The following is a 23088-nucleotide window of genomic DNA, read 5'->3' as shown; positions in this document are numbered from 1 at the left end:
TTCAAATTCTCTCCAGGTCGACTAGGTGGACGAAAGAACTTTAAACATGAACTACTAATATTTTGACTCTACCTACAAAAGTCCCCAATAACCAGTTAAGAAGGGAACAATCCTCTTGGGGACCCCACTTTGAGTAGCAAGGCTTTATATGACAGTAGTCTGCAAGTGCAGCTGACCTTTTTTAACTGAGCAAGTGAACCAACTGGAAGTTTTGCCACTGCTTAAAAACAAGAGTCCCTTTCAGCTGGGCCTAAGACAGAAGGGGAAATTTAGACATGTCTTTAAGATATCTACAGAACAGTGGTTCTCAACTTGGGGTGCTTTTGCCCCCCAGGCAATATGTTGCAGTGTCTGGAAACATCTGTGATTGTCATAATTGGAAGGGGCAGTACTATTAGTATCTAGTGGGTAGAGGTCAGGGATGCTGCTCAACATCCTACAATGCAACAAAGAATTATCTCACCAGAAATATTAATAGTGCTGAGATTGAGAAACTTGCCTATAAAAAAGAGGAAGATCAGTCTTCCAGGTTGTTTGGATTTAGATAAGACATTGCCCCAAATATGGTGCAGAAATAAGAGGAACCTGGTGCTTCTGCAAATCTCATGTCTGGGGTGGCTTCAATAGTCAGGCTCCTCCCCCTACCCCCCAACCTTGTCTTTGCACTTGTGAACTCCAGGGCTGGCAGCCTGGAGTTTCTGTGACTCCATGCTTCCTGCAGCCCGTCTCTTCATCTCAGCAGATTCCAGACATAGAATCACTCCATGCAACCAAGAAAGGTATTTTAAACATTGGGAGAAATTTGGATAATTTAAACAACTAGATATATGAGCTGTTCTCAGGGAGCGGGGAGGGGATGAGAGAGAACCCATATCATATGCAAAGAATTTTTAGAATCTAAAGAAAAATTTTGGTAGTCTAAAATGTCAATTCTTCGAAGAAAAAGTCAGACTTGTAATAATATTAAAAAGTACAGAGTATGTCTCTAGTCTATATAACTTTGAGGAAGTAAATACTATTAATAGGTGTTTTCAATAGAACCTTTTAGAGTAATGTTCTTGGCGAGTTTTGAAGCTCCGGGACTTTATTGTCTTTGAAATCTAAAGTTTTGTGTTTTCTCTTTATCTTAGTTGATGCTATTGGGCCCATCTCAGGCTGATCTTGACGCCTCTCATGCTCTGTTCTCTTCAACCGGACCTCTATATTTCATTTTGGAAGAAGACTAAAAATGGTAAGAACACCTAAGAGATCCTAAAAAGTGTTATCTGTAATCTTTGTGGGAAGAACCAAAACTAGCTGGCAAGAGAGATGTTTAAGAATCTGTACTTTGGTTATCTGCTGGGGGAAATTTCTCTGTGATATTTCATAATCAAGATTAATCATGATATTTTATAATTTCAGATTAATCAACACTTACTCTGTCCAACTTCCTATAGGAGTTAATGTGCGCTGTAGTGAGGAGGGATAGATGTTTGAATTGGGAAAATAGCTTCTATGGGTCTAATTTTTTCGTCCTACATTTTTGGCTTTAAAGCCATACAAATCACTGAAAGTCACTTTGTGCTTCTTCCAGCATATGGTGTCATCTGAATGAGTATGTATACAGGGGAACGCATGGGACTAGTACTGTCGGCAATCTGGGCTCACATGCTGTCAAAGAAAACCAGAGCTGGACAGTAGTTAAAGCTGTAAAAACAGATTGTGTTCAGGAACTATTGTAATAGGGGAAAAGAGACCTCAGTGTGGAACTGGGTTCAGTTCCAAATACAACATGGACAAGTGGGGCTATATAGCCAAGGAGCAGAGTGAGGTCAGTGGATGGAAAATCACTAAGAGGAAACATCAGGGGTGGGGGGCGGGGATTCTAGATAGACTGACTTGACAGGATTCTTACTAAAAACAGGCCAGGGAGATGAGACATCACCTGGGGGAGGGTGGGGTGAGGAATCTGATCAGCTATCAAAGGTGATCAGATATCAAGGGCAAGGGATTCTTGCTAAAACTGCGAAGATGAACACAGAAGCCCAAAGGTCAAGGCCTAGTGGCTTAGAGGAGCCTAACTAAAGTTTAGCCAAGGAGAGAGTCTTTGTCAGTGCTGGTTCTCTTAGTCACTAGCTAGGGGACCTTGGGCCTATCACCCAAGCTCTCTGAAACTCAATTTCTCTAACCATAAAATGAGCATTATAATACCCCTGCGGTTGCCTTGCAGGGCCATCGTGAGGCTCAAATAACAGAATATATGTTCAAGTCCTTTGCAACTGGTGTGAGTAATTAGGTATGCCAAAAATTAATCAGAAAAAGACATCAGTGGCCTCTTTCTGAAGTTATCTTTTCACCCAAATTAGACACAATGGAGCACATTCACCAGGAACCCACTCGAGCTTCTAGATCTGAATTTTAGTGCCAGGGCTCATTTTGTGTCTAAGGTCTAATGAAGAGTTAACCCAGGGGGTATTATCTTACAAAGGAAACAACTGCTTGTAGTTTCATTTCCTAGAAACTCGGATGTCTATTTTTATGCAAACCCATGCCCACATCTGCCTTTGCCCCTTGAAGGATGGCGTGATAGGATTGATAATAATAAAGAGAGCTCACATTTATTGACCACTTACTACAAGTCAACCATCATGCTAACGGCTTGATGTCTATGATCATGTTTCTGCCTCCAAGCAGCCTTGTGAGGCACAGATAAGGGAGCTGGGGCTTCAAGAGGTTAAAGAGCTTGAGTGGTCTTGGCTAGGCAGCCTGGCTCTGGAAGCTGTGCCGAAGACCCCTCTGCTCTACCTAAACCAAGGCTGCCTCACACTCTTAGCCAGGAGACACTCAGTAAATGTGGGCTTTGAATATGATAGATTACTACCTAAGGAGAAAAAGAAGAAATTGGTATATCTTTTATAAGAAAAGACATGAAAACAATTTTCAAAAGAAAAAACACAAAAACCCAAAAAGCACAGGGAAATTATTCAACCTCATTAATAGATCAGATCCTTTGTTATGGAAACTCCACTTCTAGAAACTCTTCTTAAAGAAATGATCAAGGATAAGGCAAACTATTTACAAAGATAGTCTATGCAGCATGGCAAAGAGACTATCTCATGTCCAGTGCTGGGGAAGGGTTAACCAACTGTGGTACACCCAATAAATGGAATATTATGTAACCATCAAACCATGTTTTTTAAAAGAATACTGAATGAGATAAGAAAATACTCGTGATATAATGGTAAATAAAAAAAGCGAGCTAGAAATTGCTAAGTATTGTATATTCCTGATGTTTTTAATGCACACGCTAGATGCTCACTAAATGTTGGTTAATCTATGGTAATGGTTGACATGAATAAATGTGTTACCTATTTTTCTTAATAGTTTCACAAAAGAGCCTTGTATTCTAACCATTTTATAGCTGAGAAATCAGAGGCTCGTGAGGTTAAGTGATTCACCAAAGCCAGAGAGCTCTTATGTGGCAGAATAAGAATTTAAAATCAAATCTTCCCCCTGACAAAGCTCCAGCTAGTACTGAAATGTTCCTCACTATGTGAAGCAGATGCAGGGACGGGGAGATTAGTGTTAGAAGGAAACATGCCAAAATGTAACAGTTAAGTAATTTTAAAAATAAAAACATTACTCTGCTCTTAACTATAGCAAATTTCTTCATGGCTAACCAAAGGGATAATACGAATCCACTCATTGAATTAATCAAATCTGATTAAAAATTTGAAAGATCGTGCTGAAATTAAAAATGATCATTACTGATTAACCAACCAGTGTCTTTAGACCCCCAAGAATCTCTTATATCTCAGAAGCCCACCAAAGTTTAGGACTGGGGTGGCAAATTATGGCTGGGGGCCATATCCAGCCTGCCACCTGGTTATGTATGGCTCACAAGCTAAGGATGTTTTTTATGTCTTTAAATGATTGAAAAAGTCAAAGGAAGAATGCTTTTTCTTGACATGTAAAAGTTGTATTAAAATCAAATTTTAGTGTCCACAATTTTATTCCTTGTGTGTTTGTTTACATATTGTCTATAACTGCTTTTGCGCTACAGTGGCAAACTACTCCAAGGGTTGAGTAGTTGTGACACAGACTGTCTGGCCTGCAAAACTTAAAATATTTACAGGAAAAGTGTGCTGATCGTGGTTTATGGAAAACAAGAGGATAGGGTGTAAGGTCAAATAAGATTTAATACCTATAGTCTTTGGTGCCTGTTGTGACACATAATAGTTGTTGAGTTCCTAATTTATGTAAGGCTACTTTATATCATTTTATTCATTTATCTTGAAAACTAAGTCTGTTACACCAAAATGGTAGGAAGTAAATGATAAAGTTTCTCTCTCTTTTTTAAAGTAAGCGGGTTATGTCCTTGTACTTAAAATTTTTTCTTGTTATATAATGAGGCTTTGACATTCATTGTAATTATATTTTACAGAGATTAGTCTATAATTAGAAATATTTCAAAATTTGCAAAAAGGGGATATTTGTGTAATCTATTAGGGAAATTCCCAGTGGAGGCTCAGTCTATAAAACAAACAGCACTTAAGTAACTTCCCTTATTATTCACAGTGCATGGTTAGCACTGAGGGTGACAGACAGAACACCATCTCGTTATTAAATAATTCAGTGCCATATCAACATGGCAAAAGATTAGTGAATTCAAATTCAAGGGTTTCCTACAATTGCTCCCCCACTCCTTGCCTCTTCCGTGTTCCTTTCTCATATTCTCTAGCCAGCCATCACCTCTGGTTCAACCCAGCCTATTTACAGGCTTCCACAGCTTGGCTCAAGCAACTCCCTCCACCAGAAATGCATAGTCCAGCACTTTCCTTTCAACTCAGACAACTTGGCTTTTTTCTGCTCCGTGATCTTGAAAATAAATCAGAGGAGCAGCTGAGTGCACGGAGCTGTTGTCCCCGAAGGCTGGCACATGGCAGCCCACAGGCGGTGCCCAGTATGTTGGCCTTCTGACTGGTTGGTTGGATAAATGAGTGGAGGAAGGAGAGGAGCAAATTCTCTCTTAACTGAGGATAACAATAAGTGTTCCCAGGCCTCAGATATTCCCATCTCAAGGTGAATTTCCTTTTGTGAAGAATTTTCCTGAAAGTAATTAAATCTAACCAGATAATAGCTATGCAAAGAATATGATAAAGACAGGAAGGGGAATGCAAATTAAGTACAGAAAGTTGAGGGGTTTTGGGGGGGTTCCTTATTGCCACCAGGTAATCACACTCGACTTCCTCATCCAGTTGCTCTCTGACCCTCCCGGAGGACTCTCTCCACCTTCTCCTCTCTCTTCAAACTCCCAGCATCTCCTGCTGTCTCCTCACTCTTAGCTGATAGCCTTGCTTCCTACTTCACTGGGAATATTGCAGCAATTGGAAGAGAACTTCCACATGCTCCCCGCTCCTTATGTACCTACCTAGAGCTTCTACATCCATATGTCCTGCCTGACCTCCTATCCAGTTACCTACACTTTATAACAGATCACCCCAAAATGCGTTGGCCTGAAACAACAACAATCATATACTGTTAGGTGTTGTGGATCCAGGGTTCAGCTGGGCTCAGTTAGGTGGCTCTGGGGCTGGACTCACCTGAAGACTCACTCTCTCGCAAGTCTGCTGCCTGGGCTGGGAGACTCTACAGCTGTGGGCTGGAGCAGCTCCGGCTGCTCAGCTCTCTCTGTCTCCCTGTAGTCTCTCCAATATGGCGGCTATGGTGTAGCCAGCCTTCTTACAAGGTTGGTGGCTCAGGACTCCGAAGCAAGTGGAGAGAGAGACATAGAGAGATTGAGAGACAATGAGTGCTAGGTCAGGTGGAAGCTCTATCATCTTTTCTATCCTGGCCTTGGAAGTCCTGCAGCCTCACTTCCGCTGCTGCTCTCCATCAAAATACTCGCAAAAGCCTGTCCAGGTTCAAAGGAGGATGGGAGATGTGTCAACAAATTTGTGGACTCTTATACTAAGGATGAAAATTTTATGCTCCTGGCTAAGGCCAATCTCTCCACCAGTGCACTAGGTCTCCTCCTTGCTCGCCTACTCAGGGTCAATGCTCTAGCACCTTTCCTTTCTCTCCTACATTATCATCATCACTATTATTAATGTTTTGGGGGGATTTTTTTCTTTCATGACCTGAAGTGTGTCATTCTCACCAGCGTTATAACATGCTGTTATTTCTCCCATCCTAAAATAAATTCCCTTGACCCTACTGGCCCTGTGAACTACTGCCAGTGTCTTTGTTCCCCTTTTCAGGAAACTTCCCAGAAATGTTTGCTATCTCCAATCCCTTTCTTTACATTCTTCCAAGAACTTTGAAGTCATATTTTATTTGGCTTCACCTTCAAAACATATCCAGTATCTGGCAAGTTCTCACCACCTGCAGCCCTGCCAGTGGGGTCCTTTGCCTGAATTATTGTAATATCCTCTTGACTGGTCTCTGTGCTTCCACCCTTGCCTCTTATTATCTCTTCTCAACATAGCGACCAGCATGATCCTCTAAAATGTAAGTCGGACCATGTCACTTATCAGCTCAAAAACTTGCAGTAGATCCATATGCCACTCAGAGTAAAAACTACCATTCTTGGAATGGCCAACAAGGCCCTACATGCTAGCAGGGGAGGGGAGGGGTGTCCCTCTTTGACTTCATCTCTGATTATTCTTCTCTTCCCCCTGCTCTAGGCATCCCAGCCTTGTTGCCATTTTTGTGAATATTCCAGCACGTTTTCACCTTGGGACCCTTGCATTAGGATCTTCCTTCTGCAGGGCCAATTCCCTCCTTTCCTTGAGATCTTTGCTCAGTTGTCAACTTCTCAATGACGCCCACCCAAACCACCCTATTTATAGTCACAACCCCATCTCACATTTCTGATCCCTTTCACCCTGCCCTATGATTTCCTTTTCCATAACACTTATCACCTAACATCAGACATAATTATTACAGTTAGAGATTTTTGAGTTTATTATTTAGAGAACATGAGCTCCAGAAGAGCAGGAATCTTTTCTGTTTGGTCCACTGATGTAACCCAACATCTACAAGTGGGTATCTGGCACATAGCAGGTACTGGGTGAATTAATAAATACTTGGTGAATCTTTTATTTTTCACAATTTCCTTCCACATTGTTATGATGAGATTTTAGGACTTCCTCTGTAATTTTTAAAATGTTTTAATAAAAGCAATACATATTCTTCATAAAAACTCAGAGTAGAGGAGGATATAACATGAAATTAGAAGTCCTTCTTTCCTACCCAGTGAAGGCCTCCTTCTTACCACCGCCCAGAAGAAATCACTGTTAGAAGTTTCTAATCTGTTCTTCTATACTTTTCTCTGCAAATACACATCAAATATATGTGTATATATTCATCATAAAGGGATCATATGCTATGTTATTTTGACGCTACTTTAAATATTCATTTTATTTTTTATAACTTAATAGTATATCTTGAACAGCTTTTCATGTCAATACCCATCGCTCTACCACATTCTTTTTAAAGGGATGATTGGTATTCCACTATTGGTGGTTTTCCACTTTTAACCATTCCCTTAAATTGATGGGTTGTTATCCAGTTCTTCCCATTCTTACTGTTTCAGAGAGCTGAAAAAAACTAATAAAATAGTTTTATCTGAAGACATATAATGTTTACTATAAAAAGATGCACTAGTTGGTTTTTTTCCCCTCTCTGTGAAATCCTTAAAATGTTCATGGTGGTTAGAAACTTTGCTTAGACCATTTTTAAACAATAGCAGCCTCGGGTTCTGGGGGACTAGGAAGACTCCTAACTGAGGTCAGACCCTGGCAGATAAGTTTCAGGGGGCTCCGGGCCAAGCCTCAGAATCACAGAATAACCACAATAGAAGAGGAATGCTGAGGTCAGTTAGCTCAACTCCCACAGTTTGTAGAAGAGAAAGTCAAGGTTTAGGAGAGTTCAGTCAGTAGCCCTGCATCAGACAGCGTGGCTGACTCCTGATCCGGCTTTCAGTTCACAGGATGCTAACCCCCAGAATGAATAAACATGAGAAGTCAGACTAATCCTGGTCTTCCTCTAACTTGTTGCAAGATGAAAACCACTTAACCTCACTTCCTCACTCTTGCCATCTGTCCTTCTAACTCCTCAGATTGCACCCATATGTCTCTTATAAGCTTGCAAAGTCTTGAAGATAAAAACACAGTCTGCAAATCACAAAGTTAGAAACACCTTGGTAAATGTGTTTTCCCATTAGTAATCATAGCTCTACAACCAGAGAACCATTCTGGTGGGAATCTAAAATGGATCTAAAATCAGGAGAATTCAGCTAAATCCGGGCTCAAGTCCTGCCACAAAAATGATACATCCAAGGATACATTTTGTCACTTCAAAGGGTTGCGTGTTCAAGCTTTGGTTTGAAGGGCGGATAGGCAGCATTACCTTTAGGCCTGACTAGCTCTTGTCCCACAACCTCTTTTTCTTTCTCACCGTGGGTTTCCCCAACAGCAGAAAGTGCTGTGCTCAGGAGATATGCACGGCTTTTGAGACATAGCAGTAGAGGAATTTGGTTCCTAATTGGATAGAAATGGTGTCTGACATGGTGCCTTACATAGAGTAGAGTCCCGACAATGTTTGTTGAATGACTACATGAGCATATAATTCTTTATTGTGAAGGTAAAGCTCAGCATGCCTTTAAATTTATAGATTCATAAACTACCCTAACATAGCATTGCTGGGCATCACATGCAATTCATAAGAAATATACCAACTGAAAAGTCTCTTTCTTTTTTTCCCTCAAGTTGGTCCCACTCAAACTGTAAATATCTTTTTTTAGTGTTTGGAAATTTTTCTTCTGAAAACTCTAAATAGCACAATATCAAAACATTACAGTGCCAAGAATCCTTTAGCTGAAAAGGAAATTGAACAAGATGCAGAAACACATTATACCAAGTGCATTTGTTGTAACTGTATGAGAACTCGAAGATGATTGGTCAAGGTGAAGTTTGAATCTTGGTTTGAAATTGCCTCTCTGATCTCTGCTTTCTCCTCACGAAACGGGAGTTTTTATATGTCCTTTCAGCTTCATTGTCAGGGCTTGGTGATGTGGTGTGAACAGTGTGTCGACCTCAGCAGCTGGCACACACATACATGATAAAAGGCAGCTGTTATAAAAACAAAAACACAAATGATTGTCTGATGACTGTTTAACGTGAATTCTACATTTTTCATTTTAACAGAAAGTGGTGATTTACTGAGAGAATAGAATACCTGTGCATACAAAATCAAACATTCTCATTTTTACCATAATTAGCTCACTAATTGAGCATCCAAATTTACCCAGTGTATTTGTATGTGTAATTAGCTATGATTCATTACCAAAGCTGGGCCTGTTTCATGGTGTATTATGCTATTTTACAAATCGAATTACTGAAAGACACGTCTTTAGGCAATCATTTCCAAAAAAGCAAACGAAACAAAATAACATGGATTATTTGTACCATAAGAAAAAATAGACCCGGCTCAATGCTGAATGAACTCTTACATTTAAAAATAATGCTAGTCAAAGCTAAGACCTCAGCTTTGGTCTGAAGCAGGTAGTTCCCAATGGTTTGAAAGGGGAAATTTCCACACCTAAGGAAATTTCCATTGGAATAAAGGAATATTTCACATTTCAATCATCTTCTCAAGAATATCTTCTAAGTTTGGAAGCCTCAAAGGTATTATTTCTCTTTAAATAACAAATTTAGAAAGGCCTAGTTCATTGAGTCAATTTTTTTCCCTCACCTGCTTGATCAGAGCCCAACTTTCTCACTGCAGTTCATCTTCCCTCTGGCATGGATCTTGGAATGCAAATTTGCTGGTATGTCTCAGTTCCAGGCTTCTGCTGCAGCCCGCGTAGAGAACCAAGAGAAATCTTGTCTGGCATATAGCATTCCAAGGACCAGCTGGGGTGGGGCTCAACCCTTGAGCATAGGACAGGGACAGTCCCATCCTGGCTGTGCCTGTTCCCAGGAGAGACAAATGAGCTTCATGTTCTCACTGGGGTTTCTGATTCAAGGGGACAGAACTTCTGAGAAAATGGACTGTGTAGGAGTCCTCCTGCAGCTCTGCTTCCCACAGCCTTCCTCTGACACCATCCCCTTCCTTCTGGGATACTTTTCCCACTTCAACCCTTCTTGTAGAGCCCCAAGTCCTCCTGGTCTCTCCTTGTCCCCTTGTCAAAAATCTGATCTTTCGAAAAACTACTATTTATGATCTTTTAATGTGAATCTTCCATGGGATTTTAAGAAAGTTCAGAGCCTTGATTTATTCAGCAAATATTTATCTTGCACTCACTATGTGGCAGGTATCATAATGATTGAGTACATGTAAAGATGAACAAGGTTCTGGATGGGTTCACCAGCTAGGAGAGATGTGTGAGTTGACGTGGAGACTTCTGGAAACGCAGTATAGCGGTGAGGCTGAGAGCAAGTTCTGTATCTGAATTGCCTGGGTCTCACCTTAGGCAAGTTCAATAACCTCTGCATTTCACTTTCCTCATTGTAAATGAACCTGTCTCTTAGAACTGGGATGAGGATGAAGTAACTTGCTAGATGTCATTGGTTGAAATTAGCGGTATGTGAACGGACTTGCAGGCTTTGCTTACAGGTAATATATTGTTTACAGGTAATGTAATTTCTTCTAATATTTGGTAGTCTTGGACTGAATTTTCTCAGAGTTAATTCCTTGCATGAATTTAACATAGCCTAAGATTTTGTCTAGACCAGAGGTTTGCAAACTACAGCCCGTGGGCCAAATCTGTCTGGCAACCTGTTTTTGTAAGGCTTCTGAACTAAGAATGCTTTTTATAATTTTAATTTGTTACATTCTAAATGGTTATTTAAGTGCCCACATAATATCCTCAATTTTTTCTAAAATATTTACTATCTGGCCCTTTACAGAAAAAATTTGCCAACCCCTAGTCTAGACCAATACTGTCTAATAGAACTTTCTACAATGACGAAAAATGTTCTATATCTGCCTGCTCACATACAGTAGCCATGAGCCTAATGTGACTTCTGAACACTTGAAATATGATTAGTGTGACTGAGAAACTGAATTTTTAAATTGCATTTAATTTTAATTAATTTGAATTTAAATAGCCACATGTCACTGGTGGCCATTGTATTAGACAGAGCAGCTCTAGACAATTTTAAGTCTAAAGATTCTGTATTCTGTCAATGTTCCTCTCTCTCAACTTAATCAACTCCCCAGAGGCTGTATGAGTCAAGGGGAAGGCAGCACTCATAATCAGATTCTTTGCCCTGGACTGGCTTTCATTGTCTGCTAGAATATGCTTAATGCAAAGTGCTTGAAAAATGCATGTGTGCATACACTTCTGTCCTCTTAAAGCTGCTACTTTGACTCTCTCCATTGCATCTGCTTTAGTTTGGAGTAAAACAGTTGGCTTTTTCAACCCCGCCAGGCCCCAAATTAAGGAAGTCTTAATCAATTTTAAAGTTCAGGCTGCAAGCAGGGAAAACCTCACTTAGCCACGGTGTATTTCCTTCCATCCTTGCTTGCAGACGGGCTAACTTCAGCCCCCAGCTCTCATAAGACTGCTAAAAACAGTGAGAAGCCATCAACAAACATCATCAATATGAAAATTGCCAAACCATTTTCCCTAAGAGTAAAGTCACAGTTGGCATTCTGGGGGTCGAATGTACGGTGTGGTGACTGTAGTTCACAATACTGTATTGTATATTTGAAAATTGCTAAGAGAGGAAATCTTAAAAGTTCTCATCACACAAAAAAATTGTAACTATGTGAGATGATGGATGTTAACTAGACTTACTGTAATCCTTTCACAATATATACATATATCAAATCATGTCCTACACCTTAAATTAATACAATGTTATATGTCAATTATGTCTCAATAAAACTGGAAAAAAAAAGAAAACAAAACGAAAGTCATAGCTGGCAGGTGTTCTGCCTTCTGAGATAGCACAGGTGATAGTTGTATCAAGTGTTTTGTGATGGCATTACATGAGTCTCCAGCTTTCCAGCCTCCAATATCTGAGTCTTTCTTGCCCACAGCCTAATGACATCAATGTCACGTATTTTAGGTTCTCTCACGGGCAGCAATTTATTTCCAAGTTCAAATTCTACACTGGCTAAAATTAGGTTTGCATTTGTGCAATAGAAAATCCAATCAACAGTGGCTTAGCATAACAATTTTATGATTTCTCATAAACTCCTGGAGCTCAGCAGTTCAGAGCCATTATTTACACTGTGTTCAGTGAGGTCATGCAAGGATCTGGATACTCTGGATCATCTACCTTGTTGCTCCACCATCCCTAGCATGTTTTCCTCATTTGCATCATCCAAGATGGCTTACTACAATATTCGTATTACAAGAAGCCAGATGGACGTAGACAGGAGGAAGAGGAACAGCCCCACCATTTAAGGACATGTCCCGGAAATTACACATCTCACTTCCTCTCACATCACATTGGCTTTGACTTAGTCACATGCATGTTTAGCTGCAAGGGACTCTGGGAAATATAATCTTTCTTCAGAGTGGCATATGCCCAACTATAAATGGAGATTCTATCACTATGAGATGAGAGAAAGGGGAAAAAGATATTGGGAGATATATAACATCTCTGGACTCTGTGAGGATAACAGAAAGAACTAGTTGGGAGTATCAGAAAATACCCCTTGGAATAAGAACAACATACAGTTAAGCTACACATATACAAGTGCCAACATCTTGTCTGGAAAGAACTAATGGTCTTTCCACATTGTATCTTAAATCTGTATATTTTTTCTATCCTCTACTAGATTTTGAGCTTTTTAAGGGCGGAGACTGTGTGTCTGCTGCCCCTAGTAGGTATTCAATACATATTTGTTAAATGAAAGAATGAATACGCATCAGTGGAATTCCGATTTTTTAAATAAATTCTTTCTCACCAGGCACTTGGTACAAATCCTAGCTAAGGACTTGTTGGGGAATTTTCTGGTCCAGGTCCATTGTCTTGGTTCAGAAGGGTTGTCTGTGTCTTTGATGTATTGTTGTTTCCATGTCCGTCATTCTCTTATAGGGGGGTCTTCTCCTGAGCACAGTGCCTGCCTCAGAAGGGTACATGGGTAGTGAACTACTGAGCCAGAACTAGGACCCAGTTCTTCCAACCCTCAATCCAGAATTCTTTTCACAAGCTCATGTGTAACCAGTGTAGTAGGAGATGAGAGGAGGGAGTGTTACTTCTGTCTGGGTTGATCCCAGAAAGCTTCTTGAGGAAGATGAATTTGAACCGGGCCCTATAAAAGCAGAGCTTCTTAAACATCCCCCCCACCCCCCAAGGAATCCTTGGGCAAATAGAAGAGACAGAATGTGACCCCTGGGGAGTCTAGGAGTATAGCCTGAAGGAACCTACTCCAAAGAGAAATTTCTTTTAAGTATTTTGCTTTACTTCATTCATCCATGCATTCTTTCTTTCATTCATATATTTAGCAAACATAATGGAACACCAATTAAGTGCCAGGCATTGTTTTACATGAGGACACACAAAGCCCTGCTCTCTTGGAGCTTACATTCTCATGCAGAATAGACAATAAACAAATAAGCATTTAAATCATAAGCATTGGGCCGGCCCTGTGGCTTGGTGGTTAAGTGCGCGCGCTGCGATGCTGGTGGCCCGGGTTCGGATCCCGGGTGCGCATCGAGGCACCACTTCTCCGTTCATCCTGAGGCCGAGTCCCACATACAGCAACTAGAAGGATGCACAGCTACGACACACAACTATCCACTGGGGCTTTGGGGGGAAAAAATAAAATAAATAAAATCTTTAAAAAAAATAAATAAATAAATAAATAAATCATAAGCATATAAATTATCAGCAAGATAATTTCTTATTGTGCTAAGGGTTATGAAGGAAATAAAACAGGATAGTCTAATACAGAGTACATACATCTCTCTGTGCCTCAGTTAACTCATCTATAAAATGGACATAATAATAGATTCTAGGTCTGCAATTCCAAAATCCGAAAACTTAAAGTTGTGTTCTAATTCAGTTGATGGCAAGCATGACATGATGTGAACTCATTTGGAGGCGAATCTTGACCTAAACTGAATGAGCTAGTTCTTCCGTTTTTTTTTTTTTTTCTGGTGAGGAAGATTGTCCCTGAGCTAACATCTGTTGCTAATCTTCCTCTTTTTGCTTGAGCAAGATTGTCCCTGAGCTAACATCTGTGCCCATCTTCCTTTATTTTGTATGTGGGATGCCGCCACAGCATGGCTTGATGAGCAGTGCACAGGTCCACGCCCAGGATCTGCACCCACGAACCCCGGGCTGTTGAAGCGGAGCACGCGAACTTAACCACTATGCCACTGGGCTGACCTCTTCCTTTTTTGTTTTTTTTTTAATCCTACTTAGAGTGGACAATCCTATGCTTCACTGTACAAATCCAAATCTGTGTGTTTAATTACGGGATGCTGCCCCAGGCCCCAGTAGGAGTATTACATAATATGGGGTACATGCATCTCCTTCTATATGGGGTACACACATCATATTACCTTTTAAAATCTGAAAAATTCTGAATTCCAAAACACATCTAGTCCCAAAGGTTTCGGACAGGGATTGAGGACCTGTAGTGCCCCCCTCATGCTGTTGTTATGAAGATTAAATGAGTCAATATATGTAAAGCACTGAAAATGATGCCTGGCATATGGTAAGTACTCCCTAATTTAACTACTGTGACTGTCATTATCACTATTATTATATGGGAGGGTATTTAGATAAGTTGGTCATAGAAGGCCTCTCTGAGGATGTGTCACTTAAGCAGACAACTAAAGGATGAGAATGACCTGGCTGTGGGAAGAAGAAGAAAATGATAATTTCAGGAAGAGGGAACAGCAAGTGCCAAGATTGGCTCAAATGCAGAACAGAAAACAGGCCAGATGTCTGATGTGTGGTCAAAGAAGGGGAACGATGGTTCAAGGTCAGAGAGGTAGGCTGGAGCAAAACATGCATGATATAGGCCATGGTAAAGACTGGATTTCATTCAAAGTGTAATCGGACGTCCTTGTGGGTGATCTGATCCATATTTATAAAGAATGCTCTGATGCTGTTTGATGAATGAATTGTAGAGGAGAAGGGAGACCAGTTTGAAGTCTAGTGCAGTCTTCCAGGTGAGACCTAACAGCTATTGGAGAAGGGAGGGGGGAGTAGACAAGGAGAAAAGAGGACAGGTGCAAGAAAAAGTTTAGAAACAAGGGAGAAAAAAGACTTTCTGATTAATTTTTAATTCTAATTTATAATATGTCCATGTGCAGAGGCTAAAAGTTTCACAGTCATTGTCTCAGATGTGTTAAGGTTAGTGGTTTGCTGGACCCAGCACATACAGGCTCGCCAGAGCAATTCTGCACATCTCTCCCCAATTCTGCATTCAGTGACATCACACTGGCAGCTCAAAATTGGCCAGGGAGGGCCATTTACACTATAGGAATTGGCAAATGCTACAAATCAAAACTTAAATCAGAGATTTGATGGGCAGGGGCAGAGGGGAGGCAATTGTTAAACATTTACCTGCACATCACTGTTATTTTTTTCTATAACTAAACTTCCTTCATCTTAGAGTCTCCATTTCCTCTGATCACAAAAATACTTAAACTGGGCATATCCTTGAAAACGCAGTTTGATGATTGCTATCTCAATCACTTCATGTTTTTAACTCTGTTAATTTAGGAATCCCCCCACTTCTTCCCAGATCTCATCTAGGTTAATGGGAATGGGCTTGGAAGAGGGCACCTGGTTCATGATTTGTCCTTTGTCCATTTTGGCCCCCTCTGGAATGTAACTCACCTCTCTGGTCCACTAAGAACATCACTGTTAGCAGCTTTATTATTTCCTTTTGATAGTGGCATTCATGAGCCCATCATGACAGCTAGAAGCATATCTGGGGATGAGGTCCAGGGTCTGGGGTCCTATTATCAGAGACCATACAAAGAAATCACTCTACATCTCTCCTTTCTCTCTTCTAAAGCCCTTCCCCCCATCTTGACTTAACCCCTCCTGCCTAGGTGGTGAACATTTTTCCTAAATCTTTGAGTAAGATTGATGCTCAAGGAACATATGCTGTATTTATCTAAGGGCTTCCCATACTCCCTGGCATATTGCCATATCTTCCCAGGGATCTGAGTGCTCCAGATTGAGAAGTATATCCTTAGAGGGTAACTCAAATTCTGGTGGGTGGAAATGGTAGGGAAGAGTACTCCAGTGGGGGGACTTGCAGGTCAGGAAACTGCACGCTGGGCTTGGGTTTAGTGATTAGAGAAGCCAGTAGGGGAGTTGTATCAGGTAAGCCTAGACAAGTATATAGGGGACCAATTATGGAAGACTTTGGATGTTATGATAGAAAGTTAGGGCTCCGTCTGGAAAAGAGAAAAAGAAAACCATTTTAAAGATTTCAGAGCAATATAATCTAATTAACGTTTGGGAAGACTGATGGATAGGGTGGATTAGAAGAGCGAGAGTCTGGGGCAAGGATGAGGCCTTGGAGCAGACCAAGTGTGGAATAATCTTGACTGAGACTGTGTCAGCTAAAATGGCAAAGCAAGAAAGAGGTCATGAGGGGCAATGAAGGAGGTCAGCTGGACTCAGCGAATGGTCTTGATAATGGTGAGAAGGAGACAGGGTGGTGAAAGAGAAAAAAAAAAGACAATGTTGTACTGCTAACTCCAACAAACTTTAGGTAAAGATGTCTGACAAAGCTCTTTGAAATCCTTCTGAACCATCTTGCATCAGAGAAAAAGAAAGCTTACGGAAATTTTGCTTATTTACCTCCTGTTAAATGAATTAAGAGAAATATGCATTTGGTCTATTAGATTTATCAAAATGATTCGATGCTTCAGTCAATTGGGAGAACAAAAGCACTAGTTGAGAAAGAAGCCTGTTGTAGAGACACAGGCTGGATCATTCCATGGATAAGCACCAGTGAAACTAAAACCAGTGTTCTGGAGTAAAATGTTGATAGAAATCCTGAAACTTGAGAACAAGTCCATGGTTAAACTACCCTCTAAGGAAGGGCAAGTTCAAGTTAATATAGTGATTAATAAAGCTCTACAGTACGTCCCCTATTCCCTTTTAAGGTCTTCCACCTGAAGGTCCAAGTGTCTCTCATGCTCAAGAATCACCATTAAGGGTAGGTTCCCATATGTCCCAGTTTGCTTGAGAGAGTCTTGGTTTACGCCTATAGTCTTGACATAATTATTAGCAGCTCCTCCCTCCTTTCACTCCCATAAGTAGGCTGTTTGATCAATTTGGGGTCACCTTGGCAGTGCCCTGACTCTCTACTGTCTCCTTTCCAAATTTATGTAATGTAAACGCAGTGTGTAGGGAAAATGTTTACCCACAAATCATCTTGGAGATGATGTCCAAAAACAACCCAAGAGGAAAGCCAGCTTATGGGATGGCAGTGCCAAAATGGCAGCAGTTGGGTGATCTTGGGCAAATCAGCTAATATCGCTACGTCTTAATCTGTAAAATGGTGATAATGGATTTCCTGTGTTTCTCTACTTAGAATATTAAGAGGCTCGAATATTGTGAAAGACTCCTGTAACGTGTACCAGAGCAGGCTTAGCAAGCAAACATTAATTGCACTAAAGTCTTAATGTGTTTTTCTTCCCAGATGTATTTGCATTTTAACTTTCCTTCACCCCCCAAAATTTCAGGCATTGGTAGCTAATTGATGGCTCTTCCATTGTGGCATTCTAAATAACGGTAAATAGGAAAATGCTGCTTCTACCACCTTAAAAGCCAAGTAACTGAGAAGCAAAGATGCTAAAAACTAAATATGTAACTAAATTATTAGGAGCCTCAGTAACTGACTAATACAGTGATGGGGTGGGGGTTGCTGTTTAGACAGTTGAGAACAAGACTTGAATTGTTTATTTTAAAATGTAGCAAAAGAGAGGCAGCAAATGGGAATTTGCAATTCTGATTCTCGATACATTTTGGACTGGTAATTTGTTCTTATACTTTCAGGTGTTTCCTATGTGGACCTTGAAGAGAGAATTTCTTATCCTTTTTAACATAATCCTAATTTCCAGACTCCTTGGGGCTAGATGGTTTCCTAAAACTCTGCCCTGTGATGTCTTTTTGGATGCCCCAAAGGGCCATGTGATCGTGGACTGCACAGACAAGCATTTGACGGAAATTCCTGGAGGTATTCCCGCCAACGCCACCAACCTCACCCTCACCATTAACCACATACCAGGCATCTCTCCAGCCTCCTTTCACCGGCTGGACCATCTGGTAGAGATCGATTTCAGATGCAACTGTATACCTGTTCGACTGGGGCCAAAAGACAACGTGTGCACCAGGAGGCTGCAGATTAAACCTAGAAGCTTTAGTAGACTCATTTATTTAAAAGCCCTTTACCTGGATGGAAACCAGCTTCTAGAAATACCTCAGGATCTTCCTCCCAGCTTACAGCTGCTGAGCCTTGAGGCCAACAACATCTTTTGGATCATGAAAGAGAATCTAACAGAACTGGCCAACATAGAAATGCTCTACCTGGGCCAAAACTGTTATTATCGCAATCCTTGTAATGTTTCATTTTTCATCGAAAAAGATGCTTTTCTAAATCTAAAAAATTTAAAATTGCTCTCCCTAAAAGATAACAATATCACAGCTGTCCCCACTATTTTGCCATCCAGTTTAACAGAACTCTATCTTTACAACAACATCATTGCAAAAATCCAAGAAGATGATTTTAATAACCTCAATCAGCTGCAAATTCTTGACCTAAGTGGAAATTGTCCTCGTTGTTATAATGTGCCATATCCTTGTACACCCTGTGAAAATAATTCTCCCCTACAGATCCATGTAAATGCTTTTGATGCATTGACAGAATTACAAGTTTTACGTCTACATAGTAACTCTCTTCAGTATGTGCCCCAAAGATGGTTTAAAAACATTAACAAACTTAAGGAACTAGATCTTTCCCAAAACTTCTTGGCCAAAGAAATTGGGGATGCCAAATTTTTGCATCTTCTTCACAACCTTGTCCAGCTGGATCTGTCTTTCAATTATGAACTTCAGGTCTATCATACATCTATGAATCTATCAGACGCATTTTCTTCACTGAAAAACCTGAAAGTTTTGCGGATCAAAGGATACGTCTTTAAGGAGCTGAACGACCGTAACCTCTCCCCATTACGTAATCTTTCCAATCTTGAAATTCTTGATCTTGGCACTAACTTCATAAAAATTGCTGACCTCAGCATATTTAAACAATTTAAAACACTGAAAGTCATAGATCTTTCAGTGAATAAAATATCACCTTCAGGAGAGTCAAGTGAAGTTGGCTTCTGCTCTAACATCAGAACTTCTGTAGAAAGTCATGGGCCCCAGGTCCTTGACACATTACATTATTTCAGATATGATGAGTATGCAAGGAGTTGCAGGTTCAAAAACAAAGAGACTTCTTCTTTCTTGCCTTTTAATGAAGGTTGTTACATGTATGGGCAGACCTTGGACCTAAGTAGAAATAGTATATTTTTTATCAAATCCTCTGATTTTCAGCATCTTTCTTTCCTCAAATGCCTCAACTTGTCAGGAAATAGCATTAGCCAAACTCTTAATGGCAGTGAATTTCAGCCTTTAGTGGAGTTGAAATATTTGGACTTCTCTAACAACCGGCTTGATTTGCTCTACTCAACGGCGTTTGAGGAGCTACACAACCTGGAAGTTCTAGATATAAGTAGTAACAGCCATTATTTTCAATCAGAAGGAATTACTCACATGCTTAACTTTACCAAGAACCTAAAGTTTCTGAAGAAACTGATGATGAACAACAATGACATCTCTACCTCCACCAGCAGGATAATGGAGAGCGAATCTCTTAGAACTCTAGAATTCAGAGGAAATCATTTGGATGTTTTATGGAGAGATGGTGATAACAGATACTTAAAATTCTTCAAGAATCTGCGGAACTTAAAGGAATTAGACATCTCTGAAAATTCCCTGAGTTTCTTGCCTCCTGGAGTTTTTGATGGTATGCCGCCAAATCTCAAGACTCTCTACTTAGTCAAAAATAGGCTCAAGTCTTTCAATTGGAGAAAACTCCAGTACCTGAAGAATCTAGAAACTTTGGACCTCAGCTACAACCAGCTGAAGACTGTCCCTGAGAGATTATCCAACTGTTCCAGCAGCCTCAAGAAACTAATTCTTAATAATAATCAAATCAGGCGTCTGACAAAGTATTTTCTACAAGATGCTTTCCAGTTACGACATCTGGACCTCAGCTCAAATAAAATCCAGATTATCCAAAAGACTAGCTTTCCAGAAAACGTTCTCAATAATCTGGAGATGTTGCTTTTGCATCATAATAGGTTTCTGTGCACCTGTGATGCTGTGTGGTTTGTCTGGTGGGTTAACCATACAGAGGTGACTATTCCCTACTTGGCCACAGATGTGACTTGTACAGGGCCAGGAGCACACAAGGGCCAGAGTGTGGTATCTCTGGATCTGTATACCTGTGAGTTAGATCTGACTAACTTCGTTCTGTTCTCACTTTCCATATCAGCGGCTATCTTTCTGATGGTGGTTACCACAGCAAGCCACCTCTATTTCTGGGATGTGTGGTATAGTTACCATTTCTGTAAGGCCAAAATAAAGGGGTATCAACGTCTGATATCACCAGATTCTTGCTATGATGCTTTTATTGTGTATGATACTAAAGACCCAGCGGTTACAGAGTGGGTTTTGGATGAGCTGGTGGCCAAATTGGAAGACCCAAGAGAGAAACATTTTAATTTATGCCTCGAGGAAAGGGACTGGTTACCAGGGCAGCCGGTTCTGGAAAACCTTTCCCAGAGCATACAGCTTAGCAAAAAGACAGTGTTTGTGATGACAGACAAGTACGCAAAGACTGAGAATTTTAAGATAGCATTTTACTTGTCCCATCAGAGGCTCATAGATGAAAAAGTGGACGTAATTATCTTGATATTCCTTGAGAAGCCCCTTCAGAAGTCCAAGTTCCTCCAGCTCCGGAAGAGACTCTGTGGGAGTTCTGTCCTTGAGTGGCCAACAAACCCGCAGGCTCACCCGTACTTCTGGCAGTGTCTGAAAAATGCCCTGGCCACAGACAATCATGTGACCTATAGTCAGGTGTTCAAAGAGACAGTCTAGCCCTTCTTTGCAAAATGTGACTGCCTAACTTACCAAGGAGCAGCTTGGCTGCCTACATTTTCTCATAAACGTCTCATCAAAAGAGTGTTTGTAAATTATCCAAGACATGGGATTTCCTATATCAGAGAGGAGTCACCAATGTATGACAGAGGAATTGGAAAAATGGGATTCATATAATGCATTGAGTCATCTTTCTTACCTCTCTGTGTCTCCATTTGCACTTCAGTCTCTCCCTTCTGCTCCTGCATAAAATACTATTGGGAGAAGGGTAGCAAGTAGAGGACATGGGGCTCTCATTCTCCTGTAATTGTGATTGTTAAATATATACACAATCACAAAATTGAGAGGAACGGCACTTCTACCCTTATGAAGGCTGGTATGTATAGAAATAGAGGGAAAAATGCTCAAGGTCTGTCGATATGACATCAAAATGTACCAGAGCTAGTTAGTGAAATAAAAACATAGTTAACTCCTCAACTAATTGCTTCCGTATCATCTCGCAACCCCTTCTGTGCAGACCGAGTGTTGGCACCCAACAGGTGGTTGCTGCTTAGGTGCTGTTCACTCTTTTCCCTTGGGCCTGTTGCTGGGTTCCATGTGGAAGTAGTGAGAAACATCTTTACCATCGATGGACATAGTCTACTTACAAATGGAAAAAAATTAAAGTGATCTGCCTTTATACAAAGTGATGCTCTTTACTTTTGATGATAATTTACCTGCTTAAATATTGTTATGGACTAAGTGTTTCTTCCCCTGAAGTTCATATGTTGAAATTCTAACCCCCAATGTGATGGTATTAGGACGTGGGGCCTTTGGGAAGTGATCAGGTCATGAGGGTGGAGCTCTTATGAACGAGACAAGTGCCCTTATAAGAAGAGGCCAGAGAGCTAGCTCGCTGTCTTTCCGCCATGTGAGGATACAAAGAGAAGTCAACAGTCTGCAACCCAGAAGAGGGTCCTCGCCAGAACCTGACCATACTGGCACTCTGATCTCAGACTTTCAGCCCCCAGAACTGTGAGAAATAAATGTTTGTTGTTTAAGCCACCCAGTTTACGGTTTTTTATTATAGCAACCCGAGCTAAGACAAATATTTTTATCTGCATTGCAAAATACTGTATCCAAAGTAAAATTGCCTCATGCAATGATCTTTCAGACTACTCTGTTAACTAAATACTGTATATTTGTAATTATCTGCAGCCTTGATCCACCAACATTAGATGGTTTTGATAGTAAACTCTAAAGGAGGACCCCAAGAGCACGTATTTATTTATAGTTATCAGGCAGGGATGACAATTATATGGATTCCTTTAAATTTGGGGGGCAGGGGGGAAACAGATTTGTAGACCTTAACACTGAGAAAGCTTCAGTCTTGAACTTCAGCTTTACTACTGAAAAAAAGCAACAGAAAGGATCAAGACATTTTGAAAACACAAATACTTTCAACTGGGTGCAAATCCACTTGAGTTCGAAGTTTGAAAATTGACCAATTTACTTTATTTCATGAAAGAAATTATCTGCAGAGATGTCTATGCCCTTTGGAAAATAGTGTGCATGGGTTCAAATCACAGAGCATCAGCTGTGAGAGATTGTATTTTCCTCATATATGGAAATGCCAATGGTTTTCTTTTAAGTGTAGTTGTAAGTACATAGTACATGAATTATTTCCAAAGGACATGTAATCAATGAACAAGGGTCACAAATTCCCAAATTAATCTCTGGAATGAATAGAGAGATAATTAAGTTGCTAGAGCCAATAATAGATGCTTTTCTTCTTCAGTGAAAACAAACGTAATATAGAAAATCGACTTTTGGCCATCATAAATTTTCTTATATTAAACACATAAATACCTAAAGTTTAAGCTATTTTGGTGATTTGTAAACCGTAAAGCACTTGAAGACCACTTAAATATCTTATGAAATGGATCAAGAGGGAAACAAAATGACAAACTCAGAAACACGG

The 23088-nt window shown here is 40.4% G+C and overlaps 1 protein-coding gene across 1 annotated transcript; it reads left to right on the top strand.

The window, feature by feature from the left end:
- The first annotated feature begins 710 nt into the window (after window positions 1–710).
- TLR7 (toll like receptor 7) lies at window positions 711–22137 on the top strand. The gene is made up of 3 exons (XM_004435114.3): window positions 711–779; window positions 1131–1231; window positions 17979–22137. The coding sequence occupies exons 2-3, from the start codon at window positions 1229–1231 to the stop codon at window positions 21126–21128; spliced, it is 3153 nt and encodes a 1050-aa protein (XP_004435171.1). The 5' UTR covers window positions 711–779; window positions 1131–1228; the 3' UTR covers window positions 21129–22137.
- Window positions 22138–23088: the final 951 nt, after the last annotated feature.

Source organism: Ceratotherium simum, chromosome X, assembly GCF_057802395.1.
Source record: "Ceratotherium simum simum isolate JZ-2026a chromosome X, ASM5780239v1, whole genome shotgun sequence".
Classification (NCBI taxonomy): domain Eukaryota; kingdom Metazoa; phylum Chordata; class Mammalia; order Perissodactyla; family Rhinocerotidae; genus Ceratotherium; species Ceratotherium simum.
The sequence above is the reverse complement of the archived record's forward strand: the minus strand, read 5'-3'. Positions and strand labels throughout refer to the sequence as shown.